This window comes from Choloepus didactylus, chromosome 9 (genome assembly GCF_015220235.1).
Source record: "Choloepus didactylus isolate mChoDid1 chromosome 9, mChoDid1.pri, whole genome shotgun sequence".
Lineage (NCBI taxonomy): Eukaryota > Metazoa > Chordata > Mammalia > Pilosa > Megalonychidae > Choloepus > Choloepus didactylus.
Window position 1 is genome coordinate 7,590,951 of NC_051315.1, and position 24,729 is coordinate 7,615,679.

General features: G+C 51.7%; 1 protein-coding gene across 1 annotated transcript in view; it reads right to left on the reverse strand.

The window, feature by feature from the left end:
- Positions 1-1,815: 1,815 nt before the first annotated feature.
- GYPC (glycophorin C (Gerbich blood group)) overlaps positions 1,816-24,729 on the reverse strand; it is a 38,249-nt gene continuing 15,335 nt past the window's right edge. The window contains exons 2-3 of the mRNA XM_037849913.1: positions 3,088-3,138; positions 1,816-2,459 (exon numbers count right to left, since the gene is read on the reverse strand). Coding sequence (XP_037705841.1) covers positions 2,281-2,459; positions 3,088-3,138 — 230 coding nt within the window. The 3' untranslated portion in view covers positions 1,816-2,280. The remainder of the gene's footprint in view (positions 2,460-3,087; positions 3,139-24,729) is intronic.

Sequence of the window (24,729 nt, forward strand, 5' to 3'; positions counted from 1 at the left end):
GGACCAGGACAGTTTCCCAGGACACTGGGTAGGCAAGGAGGCCAGGATGGGGGAGGGGAGGGTCTGGGGAGCAGGAGGCCCATCTGCAGTATTTAGTACAGACGGAGCTCCGGGGGCCTCCGAATGGAGGTGACCCACATTCTTTCTCCACACGCAGGCACAAGCCCCAGGTCACCCAGCCAGCTTGGGCCCCTCCTGTCCCGGGGGGCTCTGTCAAAGCCAGGCATGTCTTTATGTGGGTTTTGGTCACTTTGGGGGACTGGGTGCCTCCTCTGAGGGACACTGATTTGTGCCAAGCCATAAGGCCACACAATCTCAGAAATGCTGAAGCAATCTCAGGGCCAGAAGGGATGTGGAAAGTCATCTGGTTCAGTGTTTCCTGCTGTATCCTGAGGAACGCTTGGTCCACATGTTTGCAACAGGTATTCTGTGAAGAAATGGAGTGTCTGGTCAAGCATGGGTTTTCTGGCCAAAGACATTTGGAAAATGCTTCAGACACACTAGAATAGTGAAGGCACTGAGAAGCCTGAAACTGGCTTAATGCAATCAATTTCCTAACTTATCTGCACATGGAAGACCTTTATCTTCGGTGGACCATTTATCATTATTTTGCCAAGCAGGTATTCTATAATCCACAGTGTGGCACAGATGGATAGGGGTTTTGCAGATGAGGATATGGGGGGCCAGCCAGGGTGGACCCCAAAGGGCAATGTCCACCTTCTGACTGGCGCCTTCCCTCTACCAGAGTCCAGCGAGTTCTCCCACTTCTCACCCCCATCTCAGTGCCTCGATTTCCATCTTCCTTGGCTGGTGGTCATTCCCAACTGAGCTTGGATCTTTTATCATCTCCTGGGAGAATAATGGGAACTTTTTGCTGACTCCCCGGTGGAGATGGAGCAGCCCCCAGAAACCTGAGCCTGAGGGAGTTCCTGGGGCTCCCCTGACACCCAGAGGTCCAGCCTTTAATCTCGGAGCTGCAAGTCTCTGAGCAATGGCTGAGCCATTGGGAGTCTTAGAAAGATTTGTGTGAAGGGGTTGGCTAATGGCTTCACCTTAGCTCTTTATTTTTGATTTTAAATTGTGGCTACTCCTCCAGAAGCATTTAGAAATGGTGGCAATGAGTAATTTTTGTTAAGCAATACAAATAGGCTCTCTATTCAACACTCATCATTGGCATGGATCTAGTTAACACTGAGCTCTTTATACATTTGTTCCTGCCATTGACTCAGTGATTTAGGCACCAGTAGAAGCATCATCATCATCATCATCATCATCATCATCATCATCATCATCATCATCATCATCATCATCATCATCATCATCATCTCTGTTTCAGAGATGAGAGCACTGAGGCCAGGGAGATCAAGCAAGTTGCCCAAGGTCCTGGAACCAGGAAAGGGTGGTGTCAGGACCCAAACCCAGGGAGTGTGGCCCTTGAGTTCCTGCTCGCCACCACTGGTACCTCCATCGATAACTGTTGTGATGGGTTTGTTTTGCTACTGTCAGTTTATAGCAGGAGGGATATGATTCACTCAGGTTTGCTGAACATGCCCATTTTATCCAACACTATGTGTTGGAAGATCAGCACTTCAACCAGTGCCTTGGCTGCCTGGACAGCCCATTTCTAGAAGGACATTTCATCCTTACATTTGTTTCATGAAGCTGGCAAAGCATGCTGGCACTGGAAGCCTGACTCCCCTTCCCAGCCCTGTCAATATTTAGAGAACACAAAATCTCACTGGTCAAAAGAAACCTCTGAGTGGCATTTTTTGCTTTCCCCAGACCACTGAAGTAATGCTGTTTGATTCTGAAGGCTCGGTTACAATTCAAATTTATTTCCAATCATTTGGAGCTGGACCAATGGGAGACAAAGGTACCTTTGCACTCCAGCACCTGCTGCTGCCCCCAAATGTCAAGAACTGACATTTGATGTCATCATCCCCAGTCGGCTAATCAGTGACTCACTCCCCTGAGTGCCCTGGTCTCCAGGCCTCCCACCCGCTCATGTCCAGCGAGGAGCCTCATGTTGGCAGTGGTAGCCAGGACTGCCTGGGCCCTCAGGGCCTGGCAGGGCACGAGAAAGTCCCATGTGGTCCCTGGGAGAGGCCCCGGTGGCAGCTCCAGCCTCTCAGGCGGGCGCCTGCTCTTCCAGGCTGCATCTTGGGCAGATGTGGGGGCTCCTGTGGGTGGCCTGGTGGTGCAGGTGCCGGTGGGGTGGTGGGTGCTGCACTTTCTCCCGAGGGCTTGGAGGAGGAGCTGGGGAGTTGAGGCCCAGCACTCTCAGATAAAGTACTCCTTCTTGCTGCTGTCAGCCTCCAGGGCCAGGGCCACGTCCACGGTCTCTGCAAACTCCGTGCCCTTGTCCTCGTTGGTGTAGTACGTGCCCTTGTGCCGGCACTGGTAGTGCAGCAGGACAAAGAGGAGGCAGATCAGGATGAGGGCTACGGCCGAGACCACGCCTGCAGGTGGGGAGAGAGCAGGGTCTGTCGGGCGCAGGCACCCCGGGCTCTGGGCTGGGGGTGGGGTCAGGACCCTCAGAGGTTCTGCCAAGGATAGGCACGCAGTGATAACAAATACCAGCAGCAAACACGCTGCTGCAGCCCTCCTCACCTCCTCTCTGCCAGGAGTATCCTCTCCCCTCCTCTGAGACTATCCACCCAAGATTACCCCTTATCTCCCTTTCTCTCTCCCCCTCTTCTCTCCATCCTTCCCTTCCTTTCTCCATCTCCCCCTCCTCCCTTCCTCACTCTCTCACTCCCTTTCTTCCTTCCTCCCTTCCCTCCCTGCTCTTCTTCCAGGAAATATTCTGCAGAGAGGCTAGAGCAGCCTCCCAGCGTGGACCCTTGCCAGCAGGCCCACACAGTCTACTGGGGCAGCACGGGGACTAGTACAGCGTGCACATGCTTTGCAAAGTGCAAGTATGTAGGCTTGCCCAGGACTGAGGGGGTTCCCAGGACCCAGAACTGTCAGTTTTAAAACCAGGACATCCCCAACTGAGGCAGGGAAGACACTGGCCAAAGGTCATGCATTCATCCTGGGCACTTCCTGCATCCTCCTTCCTAACACCCTCCGGCAGGCACAGCTCACCTGCAATGATGGCGATGTCTGTCACGGTGTAGGCTATCCCCGGGTCGGACTCTGTGGACAGAACAGAGTGGCCCGGGTGAGGACGGGGAGGCTCAGCTGCCTGCCACCCACTGTGTACATGGGGCTGGGGTGCAGTGTGGGCAGCTCTGACACCCAGCGGGGTGCAGGGCCAGTCCTCCAATGAGGTGTGGGCCACCCGGACTGCAGGCTCTGCTTGGCCACTGGCCGGGGCGGGGGGGGGGGGGCGCTGTGTGAACCCTGAATGATCATTGCAATACCCCGGAAGGTGTGGGCTGTGGGAGGAACACGTTCCCTGCTGCATCTGCGCCCATGCAGCACCTGAACTGGAAGATGCTCTCTCCCTACCCGGGTGAGTATGGGTGAATGCATTCTTGCTGCATTTACTGGTCAGAGCAGCATCTCTTGTAACAATAGTGAAAGCTCAAGTGGACAATGTAATTGCAAATTACCTCCCAGGTGTTGTGGCATGTGATTTGCCCGGCAACCCTGCAACAAGGCAGATGGAGTTATGCACCCATTGCATGAGTGGGGAGACTGAGGCTCTGGGCATGAGGGCCCAGTCACAAGCTCACCCAGAGCCGGGCCAGGACCAGCCCTCGCTCTCACCTCACCTCTGGGGGGCCCTTTCTCTCTGGTTTCTGCTGACCCCACCCTAGGACTTTGCATGGGCTCTCCTGCAGGCAGGGCCACCCAGGGCCATCATCCAGTCCATGGAGCGTGTTTTCCTGAAGTTCCACACTCTGGCCAGGGAGCGGGGACCCCAAGGGGAGCGGAACCTGCGCCCTGACCTCCAGCTGCTGCCCAAACATCCCCTCCCTCCTCTGACAGAGCAGAGAGAAGAAAGATTTACTAGACCGCGGAAACATCAGCATTAACATGGAAATCCCGTGTTCCCATGACCATGGTGACACACACTAAAACAGAGAAGGCTGCTTCTTAACAATCATTTCCGCTCAGAAAATCACTTTAATTATAGTGCTGTGAGGTCACTGTCCCCAGGGCAGCTGCCAGATGCCCCTTCCTGATAAGAAGCCTGGCTGTGGGGGCAAGATGGGCTGTGGGGGGCTGGAGGGGAGTAGGGGACAGGAATGCAGAGCAGCCAAACAGAGGCCAGGGGAGGAGAGCCAGGCTCGGGGCCAGGAGATGGGGGGAGGCTGGAAGCAGACAGTAGAGTCAGGAAAGAGTCACAGCAGCCCCCACCAGGAGTCAGGGACAGGGGAAAACGGTGTCGGGGCAGGGAGGGGAGCTCCAAAGGCTTCACAAAGGTAAGCCCTGAAGCAGGAGGAAGCAGAGGTTCAAGGGGACGCAGTAGCCTGAAATATGTGGGTAGAACAAGACTCTGCCTGTGGTTTAGTATTTAGCACACAGTAGGTGCTTATTTAAATATTTACGGGGAATGCACGCCTGCACCAATAAAGCCATGTATACAGGAACCAGTGGCTCCCGAGGCAGGTGTCCCTGCCCTCATTCAATCACCAAGATTGGGAAAGTACTTTTCCCAAGTCAGCACGGATGGCTACAGAATCTCAAATACCCAGAACAACCCCGAGGAACTTTCCAGAAGAAGACCAGTATTTCTCTGTTTGTCCAGGGCACCCCTGCTCTTCCCTCCCAGGTTAGAAGCGACTGGCGTCTCCTCTTCTTTGGAAAACAATTAGTGACTTCTTACTGGGGGCCAGGTACCCCTCTCAGCAGTTAACATGTTTTAACTTATTTGGTTGTGTTCCATGGATGCTATTCATATACCCATTTTATAGATTTGGTTGCTGAGTCCAATATAAGTTTTATGGTTTCCCCGTAAGTGTTACATTTTCCCTGGGTCATAAGGCAGTCTGGTTCCAGAGCACTTAACCCTTCGGGACACAGCTCAGCCGAAAACCTACTTAAGCTAGTTTAGTACCAGGTGAGGTGTTTGGCTCATTACCTCGGGGCGGATTTCTTGGCTTGAGTTTAGGGACCTTCTACCACGTTCGTATCTTGAGGAGCACTTGTGGCTGGGCCAGCCGGGCTGGGAAGGCAGGTGGGACCTGGGACCTCTAAGGGATTGCCCCCTGAGCCTCTAGCATGGGCTCCTCTGGAGCTTATGCCACCCAGGGGCACGTTGGACGGAAACACCCGCTTGGCTCAAACTGCTCTCTCCACGCCCCACCTTCCAAGTACACAGAGCTGAATTTGCACAGGTCCCCCAAGGTGACTGACTCCAGAGAAGGGATAAGTCAGCACAGCCAGAGCTGCCACCTACATCAGAACTGCACAGCGGAGGAAGCACGAGTCTGTCTGAGAAGGCAGGGGATGGGGTAAGCCAGCAGTTTTCAAAGTGGGTTCCCCAGACAGCAGCATCAGTGTCCCTGGGGAAATTGTCAGGAAAGTAAATTCTCAGGCCTCACCCCAGACCTGCTGTATCAGAAACCCTGGGGATGGGGGCCAGCAATCTGGGTGCTAATAAGCCCTCCAGGGGATTCCAATGGATGCTCAGGGTTGAGAACTGTTGGTGTAAGAGAAGGCTTTCCAGAGGATGGAGAATCAGGCTTGGCCTTTGAAGGATGAATAGGAGTTTTCAGCAAAGATGAGAGTATAAGTGTTCCAGGTAAGGGAGCTCAGTATCCACAGTGCCTCCACCTTCCCTAACTCTCACCTTTGTCCCCCTAGTTTCTTCTTGTCCATCAGGAACATGCAGGCTTCTGGAGCCTGGATTTTGACCTCCTGTCTCTGGAGATGGTGGATGAGAGAATCTTCTTTGGCTGTTTCCATTCAGCCAGCAGCAAGCTTATGGGGGTTTGGGGAAAGGCCAGCTGCACTCAGGCTTAAACTCTGCCCAGGAAGTTGATGGATTGGTCTGGGATTGGATTATGGAGCCTGGAATGAAAGTCTATCTCTTACAGTAGTTGATAGATGAGGATGCGGGTGGGATTAGCGTTGTTCTTGGTTCAGGAACTGGAACGGAGGTAGTCTGAGGCAGCCTTAGTGGTGGGTGGCAGAGAAAGGGGCTGCTTATGGCCAAGTTTGGGTCTGGGCATCAGAAATAGACAACTGTCTTGCCCCACAATTGGAAAGGCAGGAAGGCCTCAACATTTTACATGGAGACCCAAAGTACCCTATGGTTTTCCTTCACAGCTTCTGTCATGATTTTTGTCAAGTCTCCCACCAGAAGGTAATCTCCACCCCAGGGACCGTCCTGGTCTTGCTCACAGCTCTAGCCCCTGCATCTAGCTATGTGTCTGGCACTGATTAACAATTATTGCATGTTTGAAAGCTTAGAACCCAAGAATCAAACCACACCTTTCCCTGTCCACGTCACTGAGGCCGACAGCATTTGTTCAAATCCTGGCTTGATCGGCTGAAAGTGGCAAGATGTTGGCCTGGATGTGCACTGTTAATTGGCATTAGTTCTGCATGTGTAAAACTAGGATGACAATGCCCACCTTTTTGTAGGGGTTAGAAATGATACGTATACAAATATTTATTACATATAATGCAACAAATTTTCTCTATAGATTACATACAATAACCACAGGGTGCATAGCCCTTGACAGGTGCTTACTCAATTGTAGTCACTCTGCTGATTCTTACAATAGAAGCCATGGGGAGATTTGAAGAAATGGAAAATGAGTTTTTGACATCAGAAGTTAGTTTCCCTAGGAGACATGATTGTGACATAGGAGTTATGTAGGGCAGTGTTTGTCAAACAGCAAGTTACAACCCACTGGTGGGTCACAACGGCATGAGAGGCAGAGAGAAGCGGAGGGAGCAGGGAAAGGGGAGGGGAAGGGGGAACAGGTTGGAAAACATCAGCTTCTATCCTATGTAGTAAGAGTAAATATCCTTTGGTGGAACCTTTATTTCATTTATACACACACACCACAAGCACATGCATCTGAGTCACAATGTAAGAACTGCTTCTTATTTGGGGTTGCTCAAAAAATGTGGGGAGCCCATGTGTCCTGGTTTGGGTGTATTATGTCCCCTGAAATGCCATGTTCTTTGATGCAGTCTTGTGGGAGGAGACATATTAGTGTTGATTAGGTTGGAACCTTTGGATTAGGTTGTTTCTATGGAGATGTGACCCACCCAACTGTGGGAAATACCTGTGATTAGATTATGTTCATGGAGGTGTAGCCCTGCCCATTCAGTGTGGGTCTTAATTAAATCACCGGAGCCCTATAAGAGCTCAGACAGAAGGATCTCAGCACTGCAGCCAACAGAGACATTTTGGAGATGACCGTTGAAAACTGACGCTGACATTTTGGAGAACACCATTTTTAAACACAACCTGGGAGCAAGCAGATGTCAGCCACATGCCTTCCCAGCTAACAGGTTTTCTGGACGCCATTGACCTTCCTTTGGTGAAGGTATACTTGTGTTGATGCCTTAATTTGGACATTTTCACAGCCTTCAGACTGTAATTTTGTAACAATATACACCCCCTTTATAAAAGCCAATCCATTTCTGGTACTTTGCATACAGGCAGCATTAGCAAACCGAACAGGTAGGAAAAGGTTGAATGCATTGACTTTTTCTGGAGGATTTGCTGCTTCTGCTCCCTGAAAGAATGTATCATTCAGGCTCTGGGTCTCAGACTAGAAGTGCCTCCCTCCCCACCCAAAGTAAACTAATTGCTTATTAGCCACCTGTCCATCTGTCTCTCCTGTAAGGCAGCTGAGGTTAGCTGGGCAGTTAGCACTGACCCAGCCCCAGGCTTGAAGGGAAGAGAAGGATATGGTGTCTGTACCTAGAAGGTTATGCACTGGTTTGAAAGAGCAACGTATTTATGTGAAAAGTTAGACTGACACCCTCAATACAATAAAAGTGTCAAAATGAGCAAGGAAGACATGTCCGAGGGGTGAGAGGTCATTGAGAGGACTCAACTCCCAGGACTCCTGGATTCTACAGCAGCCAGGAGGCTCACGACCTGGTTTGCTTGTTCATTCCTGCAGCAAACATTCTCTAGCACCTACTACCTTTGGCCATGAACTCCATGCCTTCAAGGAGCTCACTGTGTAACAAAGACTTAAGTGCATCAGAGGGACCATTCAGAATGGGTAGCTCGGGGATGGAGGGGGCCATGGCACTTCCAGGGGAGGTGGTCCCTAAGGCTGGCCTCATGAGATGCTGGGTGGGGAAGTTCCCCCAGAGGGAACTGGGAGTGAGAGAGAATCAGGGACGTCAGCCCAGTGGGGCTTCGCAGCCAGGCCCTGGGGAGGAAGGTGGCTGGGTGGGAGGCTCCCGGGGCTTGCTCACCTCCTGACCACTTAAACTTGGGCTTAAGACAATGCTGCGGCCACCTAAAGGGAGCTGAGTTGGGGTGGTTTTAGCACCGCAGGAGACCCAGCTGTTTAACTCAAGTCCGCTTGGCATGGTTCTCTTTATCAAGCAGACTGATCTTTACATGGTGAGGAGAACCAAGTCATTAAGAAGGAATTGAAGCTGAAGGCAGACAAGAGTAGACCTCAGGGGACAGTGAGACAGCATCTCCTGCTGTGGCTGACGCCAGGGTCCAGGCTCCGGAAAGTTCCACCCCTGCCCCGAGGAGGGCTAGTTGGACCCAGGGTGCACCATCAGCTTCGGCTGGGCATGGCTGAGGGTCTGGGTGTGCAGCAGAATCTGAGGATGGAGCCAGCCTTCAGACCCTGCCTATGTGGCCCAGCGCCCCGCCGGACATCCCTCTCCTCTGTCTTGCTCTATCAAATTAGAACAAGGCAGTATCTTGGATGTGCAGTTTGTCTTTCCTCATTGCTTGTTCTGCAACTCCTGACACTCACTCAGAGCCAGCCCTTTCTCACAGCTCCGAGTCTACCAGGCTCCGTTGAGCTCACGAGTCCCTGGGCTCCATCTGCTCCCCGAGACCCCCTCACTCTCACTCTTCCGTAGAGGCTTTCTGGCCACTCAGACCCGCCCTGGCCCGCTCTCGTCTGAACTTGCACTCTGCCTCAGTGTCTGCTCACCCTACGCCGATTTGCTTGTTACCAGTTTTACATGTTTTCTGCTTGACCTCTCAATGGGTCACAGAGAAAGCATCCTTTCTAATGTATCCCATCCCCTGACCTGTGTGAACTGTGTACTAAATATCTCCTGACCTCTGACCTCTGACCCACAGGATAAAGGAATGCCCAACTCCCCGAGTGGACACACAGAGTTCCTGGCATAGAGCGAGGCTCCTATAAACACAGGTCCCTGAGGGAAAGGACACCCCTGTGTGTCTGCTGCTCCTACAGGAGCTCCCAGAAGCCAGCAGCTCTCTTCAGGATTTACTGAATTAGTGGAGAAAGAGTGAACAGACGAATATATTCATCATCTACTGACTAAGCACCAAACACAAGGTCTGGAGGCAGGAAAGGGTTAAACACCCACAGGGGCTTGTATCCTTCTCCACTGTCACCTTCCCATCCCCGGGCAAGTTTCCTCCCCTCTAGGAGCTTCCTTTCCTTCTCTGTAAAATAGAGACAGTAAAACTCTTTGCCTGAGAGGTGACTGGGTGACTAAGGCTTTGACCCTTACACCAGAATCACCTGGGGGGCTTGTTAAACAGTAGAGCATTGGCTCCACTCCCCAGAGTCTCCAATTAGACATGTCTGGATGGTGCCCGAGAACGTGCATCTCTAAAAGTTCCCAGGTGGTGGGGACGCACTTTGAGAACCACCAATCTTCTGACTATGGAAGTGTTTATAGACCATGCGGCACGGTTCCAAGGCTAACTATTATCACATGCTGCTCTGCCAGGGGTGATGCAGGCTTCAGGAAGTAATCAGTCAGCAGAATCGGGGGCCTGGTACCTTCTGATCAAATAAGAGGGCACAATGGCAGCACCCTGCCACAGTGCTGATTTAGCAACCTTTCTTCCAGAGCTGCCAGTGTAGCCAGAATTGGGTGCAGCTGAACACTCTCTATGGGTTTTTTTCACCTCTGCCCATTTCCCTGCTGGCCCCGTGGATGCAGCTGGGCATGGGGACAGGGGCCCCCGAGCCAGGGTCTGGTAGGTATGCGAGCCCTCCTGAGGGTGCACAACTGCTCGGCCTCATGCTTTGGGAGTCAAGCACGGGTTCTCAGCCGCCTCCCTGGAAGTCCATTTGTATTCTGAAAGACTGCAGTGAGGCAAATGGAAAGACAAACAGCTGCTGCTGATTTGTTCCAGGACGGCTGGGCTCTGCCCATGCAGCAGGGAAATGCTTCTCCAAAGCAAGGCGTGTGTCACCAAAATGGCAAAAGGAAATGGCTGTCTCTAGTTAGTCGAGGGACCAAGGAAGGCACCGTGTAAACCAATCAGTGTCTGCTTGGCTTCCGGACAGCAAGCTCCAGCAGAAGAGTTTGGAGCTCCGAAGCTCTTGGACATGGCTCATTCCCACCGGGTCCCCATCCAGATGCCTCAAGGGAGGAGAGTGGCAAAAGGCACGTGGTGGTCCTGGAGCGCCCTCCCGCCAGGCTCAGGGCTGGGCACACGGACTGCATGATGGAAGTGGCCCATCCTATGCCCATGGAGGGATCACACACAACACAGGCATCACCTCCCACCTGCCCAGGCATGGGACACACGGAATAATGAGCAGGGGCCATCCTGCCACAACACTCCCACCTGGGCCATCCTGGATGGTGACGTGGCTTCTCTAACTCAGTCTCTTCAGCAGCTACTTGGGGATGCTCCTACCTTATCAGAGCATCCTGAGTTAGTACAAATCTTGGAAGCACCTTGTGTAGCACCCAGCACGAGTTGGCTATTTCAATATTACTTGTTGCCATAAAGTTAAACAGCCTCAGTGTTTGAATCTGTTATGTCCTCCAGAAAAGCCATGCTCTTTTAATCCAATCTTGTGCGAGCTGACCTATTGTGGGTGGGACATTTTCATTAGATTATTTCCATGGAGATATGACTCAGCCCATTTTAGATGGGTCTTAATTAGGAGAGGATAAAAGGTAGAGACATTTTGAAGAGAGCTCAGAGATGCTTAGAGAGAAAACACCCAGAGACATTTTGGAGACAGCCGTTGAAACCAGAAATAAGCTAAGAGATAAAATCCAGTTTGTCCTGGAGAAGCTAAGAGAGGACCCCCAGGTGGTTAGAGAGAAATGCCCTGGGAGAACAAGCAAGGACACATAGGAGCTGAGAGAACTGAGCTAAGATAGAAGCCCAGAGACATTTTGGAGAAAGCAATGGAAACCAGAAGCGAAATCCTGGAGAGGCCCAGCAGACTCTGACCATGTGCCTTCCATGTGACAGAGAACCCCAGATACCATTGGCCTTTCTTTAGAGAAGGTATCATCCTATTGATGCCTTAACTGGGACATTTTCATGGCCTTAGAACTATAGATTTGTGAACTAATGGATCCCCATTGTAAAAGCCAATCCCTTTCTGGTATTTTGCATTCCAGCAGCTTTAACAAACCGAAACACTCAGTCAAAGTGGGATTCCTCCAAATGGACACCTTAAATGCTCCTGGATGCTATTTGAAAAATGTATCACCCAAAGAATCAGCAGAAGCACCTCTGGCAATTGAGCCTAGAGAAGTATTATGAAACAGAAGGAAACAAAAATTCACGCACAGGAAATTTCATTACAATGTGCTATAAAGTGGAAAATACGAGACAGCCAGCCGTCCAGATGTTCCATGTTAGGGAATTGGTGATGGAAGTTATGATTCATAGATATGCTAGAACAGTCCATGGTCATTATAATGATGCATATGGCTGGGAGGGACAGGAGGAAACGCCTGCGGTGGGAGGTTAGGTGAAAGGGACAGGACCCTGTAAATGCAAATAAGTTTAAGTATGCAAAAAGTCCTAGAAAAAGGAGCCAGAAGACATGCACTTAAAATGTTCCTGAAGTGGCTTCTGGGTGATGGGTTAGGGGATTATGGGTGGTATTGTTTTTTCCTAATATATCATTTTCTGTACTTTCCAAACCCTCTACAAAAAGCATGCATTACTTTCACAGCCAAGAAATGGGAGCAGGTCTTGAGAACTGGCTGTCATCTCTCAGAATGTTTGAAGCCTTGGACTGGGGAGCCATGAAGGTCTCTCGTGCCCACCCCTCCCTGCCTTGCCTCTTCGGGTGCCCTCCCAGTGTCTGCTGCCCCCTCTTCTGTGTCCACAACAAGCCGCTTTCAGGCCAGTGTTGGATGGTGGTGTAAGAAAGGGTTAAGTTTCGCTTTCACATAAAGGCAATGTGGAGTAGGGAAAATGGAAACTAAACAAGACCAGCTCAGATGGGCTCCACAGTTAAAGGGAAGGAGAGAGCCCCTGATGTAAGCCCAGAGATGGTGCTAGCTATAATCAAAAGTGGGAACTCTCAGTGGGAAATTTAAACTGGATGAGCTCTCTCAGATAGGCTGTACAATTCAAAATCTCAAAGCCGGGCTAGTTAGCTCTCTCGGACAGGCTGTAACCTCTGGAGCACCCAGCCAATGGGGAAACGGGAGGGACGTGCGTATTAGGTGTAGGATATAACTATCGCCATGTTCTTTTTTTTGGCGTGCCGGCCACATTTCTGGCTGTGTGTCTGTTCTTGCAAGATCATGAATAAATTTCTTTTCTCCTCCACAGGTGAGCGTTTTTAAGGCATAATGCTTGTTTCTAACAGTGGGACCCTGGGCCACTCTGTGAAAGGCCTTTCTGGGTCCTTCCTGCATACCTCCTTTGTCTAACCTGGTAAGGAGATCTTCAAGGGGGAGCATTTCCACTTCCAATCAAGAGATGCACAATGAGGAAGAGAGCTGGTGTGTTCCATGGCCTTAGCTCCTCTCACCCTTCCCAGAGCTGCAATTGTGGCTCGAGTCCAAATGACCTGACCAAGACCCTCGTTTCTGCAGCAGGAGGTGAGTCCTGGCTCTTTCCAAGAAGGGGTGGAGGTGCTTTTAGAATCACAAGTCTGCTGAGCCACAGACTTTGCTTCCCTGGAGATCCACCAGTGGTGGCTCCTTGGGATTGTCATCATGTCCTACTCAGAGGCAGGGGCTCTGAGCTGGATCGCTGGGAACCCCCATTTGAATGCCTCCTTAAAGACACCAGAGAGGTTCCTCCTCCTTTCTAGATGGGATGCAAGTCCTCCGGGCCAGCATTCTCTGAAGGGAGGCCTCAGCTGTCATCTGGTTTCCATCTCAATGTAGGAGAGGAGAGAAGCTGCTCCTGTGACCCCCCTTTGGGGATGCCCCTGGGGGTGATGACCCATCACCTCCTCTTACAGGGCTCAGAGGGGTAAAGGTTCCTGGACTGGTGGGGACACCTCTTATCATGGGTCCAGCGCTTCTCATTGGAATGTGGGGTACTTACAGCTTTGAGCCTGTCATTGAAATTCCTACATAAAATAGGCTCATGCCACATCTTGTACACACGTGTGCACACACACATGCACACACACAGCCTTCCCTGGCCCTGTCGGTGCCCACTCCCCTGGGCTGATGCATGGGCCTCCCTGGGCACAGCCCCCAGCCACCTTGGTGGAACTGTGACCGTCTCAGGGTTAATGACACTGGAATCCCAGCACGGGCTCAGGCAGTGAGCACCTGCAGGTGTTGGTGTGTGACAAGTGTGCATGATAGGAGGCTTTAATTCTGTAAGGAGCAGCTGGGTTTCTCTTCTGGGCTGTGAGGCCCAGAAGGGCAGATTGTGCCTGGGAAATGGGTTAGTGATATACCCGCTCCCCAACTTAATGTCAAGCCTGGGGGCTGAAGACCTGAGCTCTCTATTTCAGCAGAGAACAGAGGCCCGTGTTGGAAAGCCTTCACCCTGGGCTGACCCTGGCCAGCTGGCTGACTTTGAAGCACTATCTGAAGAGAAATTTCACCTCCTCCAGGCCCCCATGAAAGCAGCCACCCCCCACCAAGGTCTGGGTGCCAGCCTGAGAGCCGCCTTTGTTTGCTCTCCCACTCACATCCCCGGGGAAGGCAGAAGGCGCCTCTGAGGCCTCCCCTTCACCAGTGAGTGACCTCAAATGCATCGTCCAAAGCTCTAACATCTCTTCCCACTCAAAGCTCTCCTTTCCTGATGTGGATAATGAAGCCATTGCTACCATTTTTGTGAGCTTACTTTACACTCGCATGCATTGTTTATATTTTTCACAAGAATCAATGAAGTAGGGATGTCATACCATCTAGAGTTTGGCAGATGAGGAAACCAAGGGTCACAGAGGCTGTGTGACTTGCCCCAGGTCACACAGTCATTACTGGTGGAGGTGGGTTTGGAACCCAAATCTGTATGACTCCAAAGCTTGTTCCAGATTCCTCCCCTGAACAAAATGTTCCTTGAATGCCTGGTGTGCTCCAGGTCCTGTTCTAGAACCTGAGGACATAACAGTAAACCAAACAGGATGCCTGCCTTCAAGAAGCTTCCATTCTGCAGGAGGAAGCAGGTGATAGCTAGTTTTTAAAATGTGGAGTCGTAACATACGATCATGTGGTAATAAATGCTATAAAGAAAGTAAAGCAAGGAAAGGGGGAGTGCTTTTCAGAAAGGACGGTCAGAAGAAATGTGTGACGGTTATGTTCACGTGTCAACCTGGTCAGGTTATGGTGTCCAGTTGTTTGGTCAAGCAAACCCTGGCCTGATTGCTACTGTGAGGGTAGTTTGTAGATGGATTAACAACTATAGTCAGTTAATTGCATCTACAGCTGATTGCATCTACAACCAAAACAGGAAATTGCCCTCAGCAATGAGAGGAGTCCCCTCATCCAATTGATAGGAGCAAGAGGGAATGTGGTAGAAGCTGAAAGGACAGCAGGCTGCCCCGTGAAGGGCCTCGGGCTGCAGTAAGGAGCATGGGAAGCCATGCTGGGTCTCCACTGGCAACCTTGTGACCTGTTGATTTTCTAGGACATCACTCTGGCCACTGTACCAAGAATTGACTCAAGGGGGTAAGGATGGAGAGACTGTGACCAGGATCATGGCAAAGGCTGGTCTAGGGGGTAAGGAATGGTGAGAGGTGGTCTATATCCAGAACACAGGGCCATCAGGATTTGCTGAAAGATTAGAGTCCCAAGGACACAGAAGTGAATCCAGCACCCTCTGTGCATGTGAAAGTGTGCATGTAGGAGTGTGTGCATGTGTATGAGTGTGTACATGAGTGTGCATTAGGGGTGGTGTGTGATGTGTGGTATGTGTGTGTGCATGTGTGCGAGCATTGTGAGTGTGCATGTGTGTGCATGTATATGCACATACATGCATATGCATGGGTTTCTGTGAATGTGTGTATGCATATACAAGTGGGTACATACAGGTGCACATGCATGTGAGTGTGTTTGGTACATGCATGTGTGTGTGTACTCACACATGTGATCCAACCACAGACCCCCGTCCTCTGTGCAGCCTGCAATCACGGATGTGCCTTCCACAGCCCCCACTCTCCCACTGGGTAACACGTGCTAATCTTTACCACTTCTCCGGAGGACTTAATTCACTTAAAGTATCATATAATTGCATTTTCAGCATAATTAGGCACCTAATTATACGACTAAATGTCCTCGATCAGGCTGCATGTGTAAATAATGATGATTTAGTTAGCCATGCTTTGTTATTGGGTTTCCAGAAGGCTCATCAGTTAGCGAATGGGAGGCGGACAATGTTTTTCTCCTTCCTTCGCTGGCTTGATGGGCAGGAGCAGCAGAGCCGGCATCAGGAGGCAGTAGGAGGTGCCCGGGGCTGCTATCACCCTGGCATTTCAGTTAAAATCCTCAGATCAAGCCTCTCCGACGAGGGCAATGAGCACCCACATTCTAAAGACAGACAGTAACGCCTCCCCACAGGACATGCTAAGGGGAGGCCAGAGTGGTCCAGAGACGAGCAGGACCCACAGTTTATGGAGGTGCAATAATGGAAAAGGATTCTTTGATGGAGGAAAGCCAGAGCAGGAATCACGCCATTGCCGCCCCTCTGTTCCCTAGAGTTGCTTCTCTTCCACCCAAGCCAGAGAGGGGTCCCCAAGAGACCTACCCAGAGACCCACGACTGCTCTGCAACTGCCTTCTCACCACAGGGGCCTGATGGGTGCATCTACCTCAAATGTACGGGTGTGTGTATGTGTGTGTGTGTGTACATGAGTGTGCATCCTACGAGTGGTGTGCAATGTGTGGTCTGTGTGTGTGCATGTGCGTGAATGTGTGAGCACGTGAGTGTGCATGTCAGGAGTGGTGTGCAATGTGTGCTTTATATATGTGCATATGTGTGAGTGTGTGAGCATGTATGTGAGCGTGCACGTGTGTGCCACCTCGAAGGGCAGTGGTGAGGAAAAGGTATGTTACGAAGATGCTGGCACCAGCTTACCTGCATATGCTTTAGCTCTTATTGTTGGTGATACACTGCAAAGTTTTTTTTTATATGCCGTGGAATAGTGTTTTAAAAGGGTAGTAGGAAAGAGAGGTGCATTTTGATCTCTATATTGGGAGACTATCTCCTGGGGCATCAGTGATTCCAAGGGCAAAGGAACATCACACACTGCTCTTTCCCAAAACCATTTTGAAATGCTCCAATGGGGCAGCCTGATGCACAGAATCACGAGTGCAGCTTTTGGTGCCAGAAAGATATGGTGGTGAGCCCTGGTCCCCCTGAGTGCTACCTGCACTGGCCCCTCTCTGAACCTGAACTCACTCATCTGCACGAGGGATAAGTTCACTCAACAGCACAAGTTGCAAAGCACCTTGGCTGGCTCCCAGTTGGGTGGTGCCGGATGCATGAAAGCTCTTCCTGTTATCATTGCATGTTAAAGAATATCTCCATCACACATCTGGCCTTGGGAGACCAGATGTCTAGACCTGCAGGGAAGGCCATAAGGGCCCTGAGGAGGGAATGGGGCACAATGGGAGATAGAAGTGCTGATGGTGCAGGGGGTCTGTCCCTCTGGCTGAGTGGTGGGCAGGGAGTGCTTGTTTACCTTCTGGAATAGTTGGGCTTCCTGAGTGCTTCCCACTTTTAGCCCTCCATTGTCCTCCAAATCCTGTCCTCTGAGTGTCAAGCGGAAAGGGGCTTCAGAAAGTCACCACTTCAGCCCCTAATCTTGCAGTCTGCAGCAGAGCCAGGAAGCCACCTATCCGGCACTCCTGACCCCTGGCTCAGGTCCCCATGTTTTGTTTCCTCTGCAAACAGAACCACTGTACTGGGGAGAGGACAAACCAGTTCTCATCCCTGCTCCTGCCCTGCCACCCTCCCCGCATCCCATCCTTCCACTATTTTCTTAGCTAACGAAGATAATCCATCACACATCTCAACCCATCACTTGGCAAGCCCCCTGCCCTGTCTGCCCCACCCCACCCCTTCCAGGTCCTGAAGTTTATATTTCCCCAACATTAATCTTTTAAAAGCAAAGAGGCCATAAACACATAGAAAACTTTGCCTCCTGTCAGTTGAAATCTAGTGACACCAATTAACAGCTGTTTAAATTATACGTTTCTTTCATAGAAAGTGATAAATGCCTTGGAGACTGATCAAGGAAAGCCAAGAAACTTAGCTTTTGTTTCACTTGAGAATTTTGTAAGTGGTGCCATTTAATGGCCAATGGCTAACAACAGTGGGTGATTTGGCTCCTGCTGTTTTGGTGCTGCCCATATAAACCGAAGGCTCTGTGCATCACTTCTCATCAGAAGTGACTTCATAGCGCTTCAAAAGTTGGCTTGAAACCTAACACACAGTCTTGGGAGAAGAAGGGTAAGTACAAACACAATTTACTATTCTGTCAGACTGGTGTGCTAATTTCTTTGCTAAAGGCAAAAAGCCTTTTCTTAGGCAAACCAAGCAAAGGAATGAAAATAGAGTTACCAGAAGAGAAACTAGACAACTATTGGGTTAGATATGTTTGAGTGATCAGGATTAGGGACATTTAGAACAGTCAGATTGTCCTAAACAGCAGAGATTCCAAATAATTTTAATTTCTTTTGTATGGGTGTTTTCATATTGAAATGAATGAAGTTTTAATATTTTATACTTTCTGAGCAATTATTTTTGATTTTCATTTTGGGAAGTGTTGGGGCTATGCTTTAAGAAGAAGGAATGAAAAATATGAATGGTTAGATCCAGTACACATTGTTAGTTCATTTTCCTCCTTTCCTTCTCCTTGTCTTATTGCTTCTTCCACCATCACTACCACAATCAATATCATCAATGAACATTTATTTATTCACCTGCTTGGATGAGTAGTGGGCAATGAAGTGTCCTGAAGACCAGGTTAAGGAAGCTGGAGTTTCTTTGGTAGGTATTGAACAGCCACTGTGGGTAAGTGATCATAAAAAGGGGGGATTCTCTAGAAATTCTGAAGCAGTACAGGGGTAGTCTTCAGTTTGGAAGAGCATTTAGAAGTTACTGTGAAACAGCATGACACATAGAGAGGCCAAGAGTGGTGATGGTAGAGGATGCAGAGTGGGAGGGATGGGTGTGAGGTGGGGGTTGTGGGAAGGCAACCCTGACAATGCTGGGGGGCTCAGGGGTGTGAGAGTTTGTGATTCTAGCAGAAGTGTGATTAGAAGCTAAGGAAGAGGATGTCAGTGTGGCAGGAGAGGTAGGAGGATTATGAGTACTAATTTATGATTTTATATTTATAGCCATCCAGTTATTGAATCACTTCCACAATGACACTCTTTAAAGTGCATTAAAATTAAGACATTTCTCTTTCAAATTTACATTTAAAAATAGGTTTTAAACCACATGGGAGGCACCCATGAGACGGATGGAAAGGATGAGTTAAGAAGGGAATCTGGGAACACGTCTTTGAGGATGTTGTATTAAGCCTGGAGATGCCCTGTTCTCCCAGAAAGCTTTGCAACGGAGACCTGGCCTGGGAGAGCGGTGGCTGAGCCCACTCTTAGCAGGAACCTCGTGCTGGTGGTTCTGAGCCCTGGCTGCGCATTAGAATCACCTGGACATGTGGAAAACACCAGTGCCCAGGCCCCCTCCTCTTAGGGTTGCCAGACAAAATGTAGGATGCCAGCTACATCCAAATTTCAGATACACAATGAATAATTACTCTTAGCATGAGTCCATCCCAAATCTTGACTGCTGGCACCATAGACTGTCTAGTGCTACATCTGAACTCGCCAGACCTGCTGGGGCTTTCCAAACCTTGGGTTGTTTTCCCAAAGCCTGAAGGGAAGCATCGGGATCTCCCTGGCCTGAGCCTTTGAGAGCTAAAGGCAGAAGCTGGCTTGAAGGGCAGTTTTGAAGAAAGGCTGACTCTCTGCACTATCACCCCACCTGTGTCAACCCCACTGGTCCCGTGTGGCCCCCTCGCAGGGCACGTGGACCTCAGCATGTGTCCATCTCATACCTCCTGGCTTTTGCTCATGCTGCAACCTCTGCCAGGATCCACGTCCCGATCACCTGGTCTACCTGGCAAACATCTGTACATCAGCCCACACCGGTCCAAGGTCCACCCACAGACGGCAAGTCTCCTGTCTACCAAGAGTGACTGCTAGCTTCCGTGACCATGCTGCTCAAACGTGTCCAGTGAATCTGGAGGTGCAGGGAAGGCTGTGACATAGTCCCCTCTGCCCTGGCATCTTGCCAGGTGGCTGGCATGTAGCAGGTGTTCCTCCAATGCTTTGTGTGTGCAAGCTCCTTTTGCACACCCTGTGGAACGCAGCAGGGAAAGTCAGCCTGACTGAGCAGGTGCTTTGACAGCAGCGATTGCAGAGTGACCTACTTGAGCAGCTACTCAGTGCTGGGTGGTCAAGCCACATCTTGCATTCATCTCTCCACATTGCAAAGAACTTTTATTCATGCCACCCTTTGGCTCTAATGATTACCAAAGGACAACCTGATGGATTCCAGGGAAGAGATTTGAGGGAGCAGCCATTCTGGCGCCCTCCCAGCCTTGCCCCCCACCTCCCCCTGTTCTAGCTCCTTGGCATCCACCAGCCTTGCTGTCTGGGAAGGCACTATTCCTGTACACTCCAGGTGAACCCCAGGCCAAACTCACTCTCCATCGTTGGGGATTTAAGGCTGCAAGCTGCCTCCCCTTCCAGCGAGGACCCATGTTGATGGAGCCAGCTTGGCTCTACAGGGCTCCTTCTACTAGCACGTCTACTACGTGTTCTACCTGTGGGCTCCAGCCTCGCCCCTTGGTGCCCGTGCTATGGGCCTCCTTCCGGCACCTTCCAGTGAAGGTTCCAACTCCTGGGCTGGGTGCTCTGCTCTGCCCTGCCTGGAAGGCTGTTGTCTCTGCAGGCCCAGCTCAGATCTCTGTTCACATCCATCTGGATCAGCGTGGGGAGCCAGGCGCATGCCTCATGGGTCTTCTCCGAGCCAGTGCTCCACCTGCCTCGCTGCACACTCAGTATACTTCTTGCATCCAAAACCTACTTTCATGACACAACCACACACCCTATCACAAGAGCTCCCATTGCCTGAGAGCCTCTCACTAGCGGAAATGTCCAAACCACCATGCCAGCGGGTGTTTTCACCTGTTTCCCATACAAGAAGACTGAGGCCCAGATGTGCCACCCCCTCCATGAGCCCCTGGCCCTGCCTCCCAGCCCAGGGCAGAGCCCTGAGAGGGGACCCCAGCGTCCCTCATCTGCGGATCCCTGTGTGCTCTGGCCATGGCTGGGAGCTTGGAGTGCAGCTCTGGGGGGTGGGAAGAGATGATCAGCCCATTTTACAGACAGGACAATTAGGGCCAGAGAGGCCAAATCACTGGCAGAAGGCACAGCCGGCTAACGCCAGAAGCCCAATCTTGTCCTGCCCTCAATACAGGAAATTTAGTAGCGACTGAAGCTTAAAGGTAAAGGAATTCACTTCTGAAGGTAGAATTTGCTATCTTCAAACAGGGTGTGTGGTGGAGTGGGGGGTAGGGGAGTGGGGTGGTGGGAGGCCCTTTGGTTTCTTTGAAATCAGAGCGGGAGGCAGCCTGTGCTCGTGGGGCTGGCGAACATGGGTTCACGTCTGAACCTACTGCCTTACACCACAGACCCCTCCTCTCCAGGCTCAGTGTCTAATCTGTAAAATGGGTACAGCAGCCTCTGCCTATTTGGGTTATGACAGGCTCAATCCACCCACCCAATCCCGACAGGACTGTCTGTGGGAGGCTCAGACCTCATCCCCCATCACACCATTGTGCCCATGAGTTCCCACCAGGTGCTGTTACTGCAACCACTGGAGGCCAGTTTGGGTGTCTAAGAAAGTAAAGAAGGTGCCCGTTCTCCTGTCCTGCACACGTGCACCTGCCTCTGTTTCCCCAGGGGGCTGGGCCCCGAGCGGCTGGCTGGGGGGTGCTGGGGCGAGGCCCGCTTTATCAGTGCCAGGCCTGCTCAGGCCGGGGACACCAGATCCTCCTGCAGCTGCCAGATAAGAGGCTCAGCTCTGCTTTCTCCACGGCTGGGAGCCTTATCAGAGGCAGGCCTGGTAGGAAGGGGAGGGAAGGAGGCCTAGGGAAGAAAGAATGTCCTGGCCCTGTTGGACCCAGCAGCCGGACTGCCCGCCTGGGAGAACAAACTCTGCATCTTGCAGGTGCAGATGGGGGCGGGCTCTCACCTCCCACTTGGAGCTCGGAGATGGGGTCCGCAGTCTCCTCCCCGGGACAAGGCTCAAGCCTGCCTAACTGGGGATGAGCGGGGAGCCCTCACCATGCAGGAGGTGAAGCTCCAGAGACTTGATCTTGAATCAAGGAGGGGACCCTCTCAGGATGATGGGTGTGTTTGGGGAGGGCGGCAGGCAGGTCTGCAGTCTGCAGCCATCAGTCCCCTTAAAGCCGTAGCACATAAAGCACATGGCGCTGTCAGGACAGGGTCTGCCAGCTGGGCGTCAGGTTAGGGGGTCGGACACCCCTGGATTCCAGGTCTGGTTCTGCTCTTTCTAGTGGTGTGGTCTTGGGACAGTTACTTTACACCTTCCCAAGCCCAGCTATTCAGGAGAGCTCAGGATACGAGGATGTCTGGAGACCCCAGCTGGCTCTTCTGAGCCAGTGGACGGACGATCCCCCTCTGCCCCCAGGGGAAGCATGGGGACAGACCCGTGGCAGGTCTGACACCGTCCTCACCCCACTGCCCTCCATGGTACAGGCTGCAGGAAGGACAGACAGAGATAAGAAATGTGGATGGAACGCGTGAGCCAGCCCCCCCACAGACCATTAGGGGTGTCAGTCATTTATTAGCACCTCAGTTCCTGTGATGGGCTGATAATAGGTGAGGGGAGGAGACAGCCAGGGACCAGCCCAACTGTGCCCACATTTATGTGGCTTTAGGTCATCAACTCTCCCTGGAAAGTTCCTCAGATTAACAGAGGATGGTTCACAGGAGATCAGACAAAAAGAGCCCCGTAACCCTTCTCCCGGTTTTATGAGCCTGACCTTGACTGGCTCTTCCCCCTTTGGCTCCCATGACCTGGAGGCCCCGGAGACTCAGGTGGTGGACCCTGGGTTTGAGCTGTGTGACCCTCAGTGGCTGTCTTCACCTCTCTGGTTTCCAAGGAGGAGGGCAAGCTGAGTTTCTCTGCTGTGCTTTCATTTTGTCCTGGAAGGGTGAAGGAGGCCGAGCTCGGTGCTGGAGACTTCCTTCCCCAGGGGTGGGGGGCAGCTCAGAGCCCAGGCATGGGAGCCAGATACCACCCCTATTTGTACCCTTCTCACCAGTTCTCTTCTCTGCCAAGTTCAGGGCAAAGCTGTGGTGAGAAGGCAGCTGCTTTGTACTCTCCACTGTGCCGCCCGCCCCACCTCCCCAGGGCTTAAGTCGACCCAGAGCTGCAGGCTCCGTGAGGGGCTCCCACACTGCTCCCCAAGGGCCCTGCCTGCCTGTGGGCTGCAGGCTGTGGGGGTCCAGGCACCCCACACTCACCCTTCCCTGCAGAGCCCAGGCCTCGGGGCTGCAGAACAGCTTCACCCAGAAGATGCGCCAAGGCAATTTCAGAGTGGCTTCTGGGAGCCAGCCTCTGCGTCCATGGGTGTGTGTATGTGTGTGCTCGTGTGCATGTCAGCATCTTTCAGGACAGCTCAGAACAAACTGGACACTTGGCAAAGCCCCTCCTGCCACCCCCCCGCCCATTTCAGGGTCTCTAAAAGTTTCCCACCATCTTCTTCCTCCTTCCCAGCTCCTGCTCACACATCAGGGCCCACCCGGGGCCTTGCTCTAGCCCCTGCTGGAGTGTTAGTTGAGAATGCTGAAGGGCACCTTTCTCCAGATCATGAAAACTTGAGGACAGAATGCAGCTGGAGTTCCCGATGCTAGGCAGTGGGTGGGAAATGGTCCCATCATTTCTCCCCTACTTCACCTGTCTGACCTCATCTCCTAGCAGCCTGCCTCCTCCCCAGCCACACGGGCCTCCTGGATGTCCCATGGCCCAGCCAGGCATGCTCCTACCCCAGGGCCTTTGCATCTGTCACTCTCTCTGCTCCTTGAGCTTTCTCTCAGTCATCTGCACGTTCAGCTACCTTGCTTCCTTCAGGGCTTTCTCAAACATCCCTTCCCTAGTAGCATTATTTAAAACAATATCCCTTTACCCGTTGGCGAACCCTGTTCCATCTTGTCTTGATTGTTCTCAGCACTAGGCTCAATAAGACACTGAATATTCTACTCATGTACCCTGTGTATATCTGAACATGAGCCCCCGCTTTGGGACGACTGCCTGTTTGTTCACTGTGTATCCCCAGAGGGTGCCCCATGAACATTCTGGAGCCACAGGTTAGAATGGGCTCGGACCCCCCATTTTATAACTGTATGTGGACACACAGCAACCTCTGTCTCCATCTCCAAATTTGAAAAGTGGGGATGCTGGCCTCACGAGGGGCTTGGTAACACATCCTGCCTGTCGGATGAAGAGCATTTACATGGTACTTGACTCCCCTTTCCAGGGCTGATGCTGCTTCCCAGCAAGAAGGATGGGAAGGTTGCATGCAGGAATGCAGGAATGCAGAACTGTGGGCAGCCAGCTGGCTGACGTCTTCACCACAGCTCTCCAGCGAGAGCCCATGGGACCCATTGCTGGCCTGGCCTGGTTCTCTACCTCCCGCCCGATCCAGGAGAGGAATTTCTGCAGGGAAGTAGCAGAGCCAGAGGGCCTGTATTTACAGAGAGGGTGGGGGCATCTCAGGGGGAGATGAGAGAGCAAGAGAAAGGTGAAGATTACAAGGAAAGAGGACCCTCCCGGCAGCCCCCTCCTATTGTCCGGGTTTGCTGAGCCTGGCCTGGGGGGCCTCGCTGGCAGCTGCCTGGTTTCTGGCCTTGGCTGACATTTTCTCCCATGGCTTCTCTTGCATCCATGAGGCTGTGGGGTCCACAGAGAAAGGTGCAGTGAGTGACAGGGTGAAACGCAGGCCTAGAAGTTGCACTGCTACAGATACCCCCGTTAGTTTGTCAGGAGTTGGTGTACTTTTTCTATAAAGGGTTAGAGAGTCAATGTTTTAGGCTTTGTGGGCCATACAGCCTTGCTGCAACTACTCAGCTCAGCCCTCATAGCATGGAAACAGCCACGTACAGCACATAAATGAATGGGCGTGGCTGTGTGTCAATAAAACTTTATTTACAAAAGCAGGTATCAGGCTGGATTTGGCTCTTGGGCCATATCTGTCAGTCCCTTGTTTAAATCTATGTGTCTTTGAGTCTCTTTCTCCACTCTCAGGTTAATTATTTGCTGAGTGCTTGCCATGTGCCAGGCCTGGGCTGGAACCATTGCCTCCATCTTCTCATTTAAGTTGGGGAGAGAGCCTCTGAGTGGCCCCACGGCACC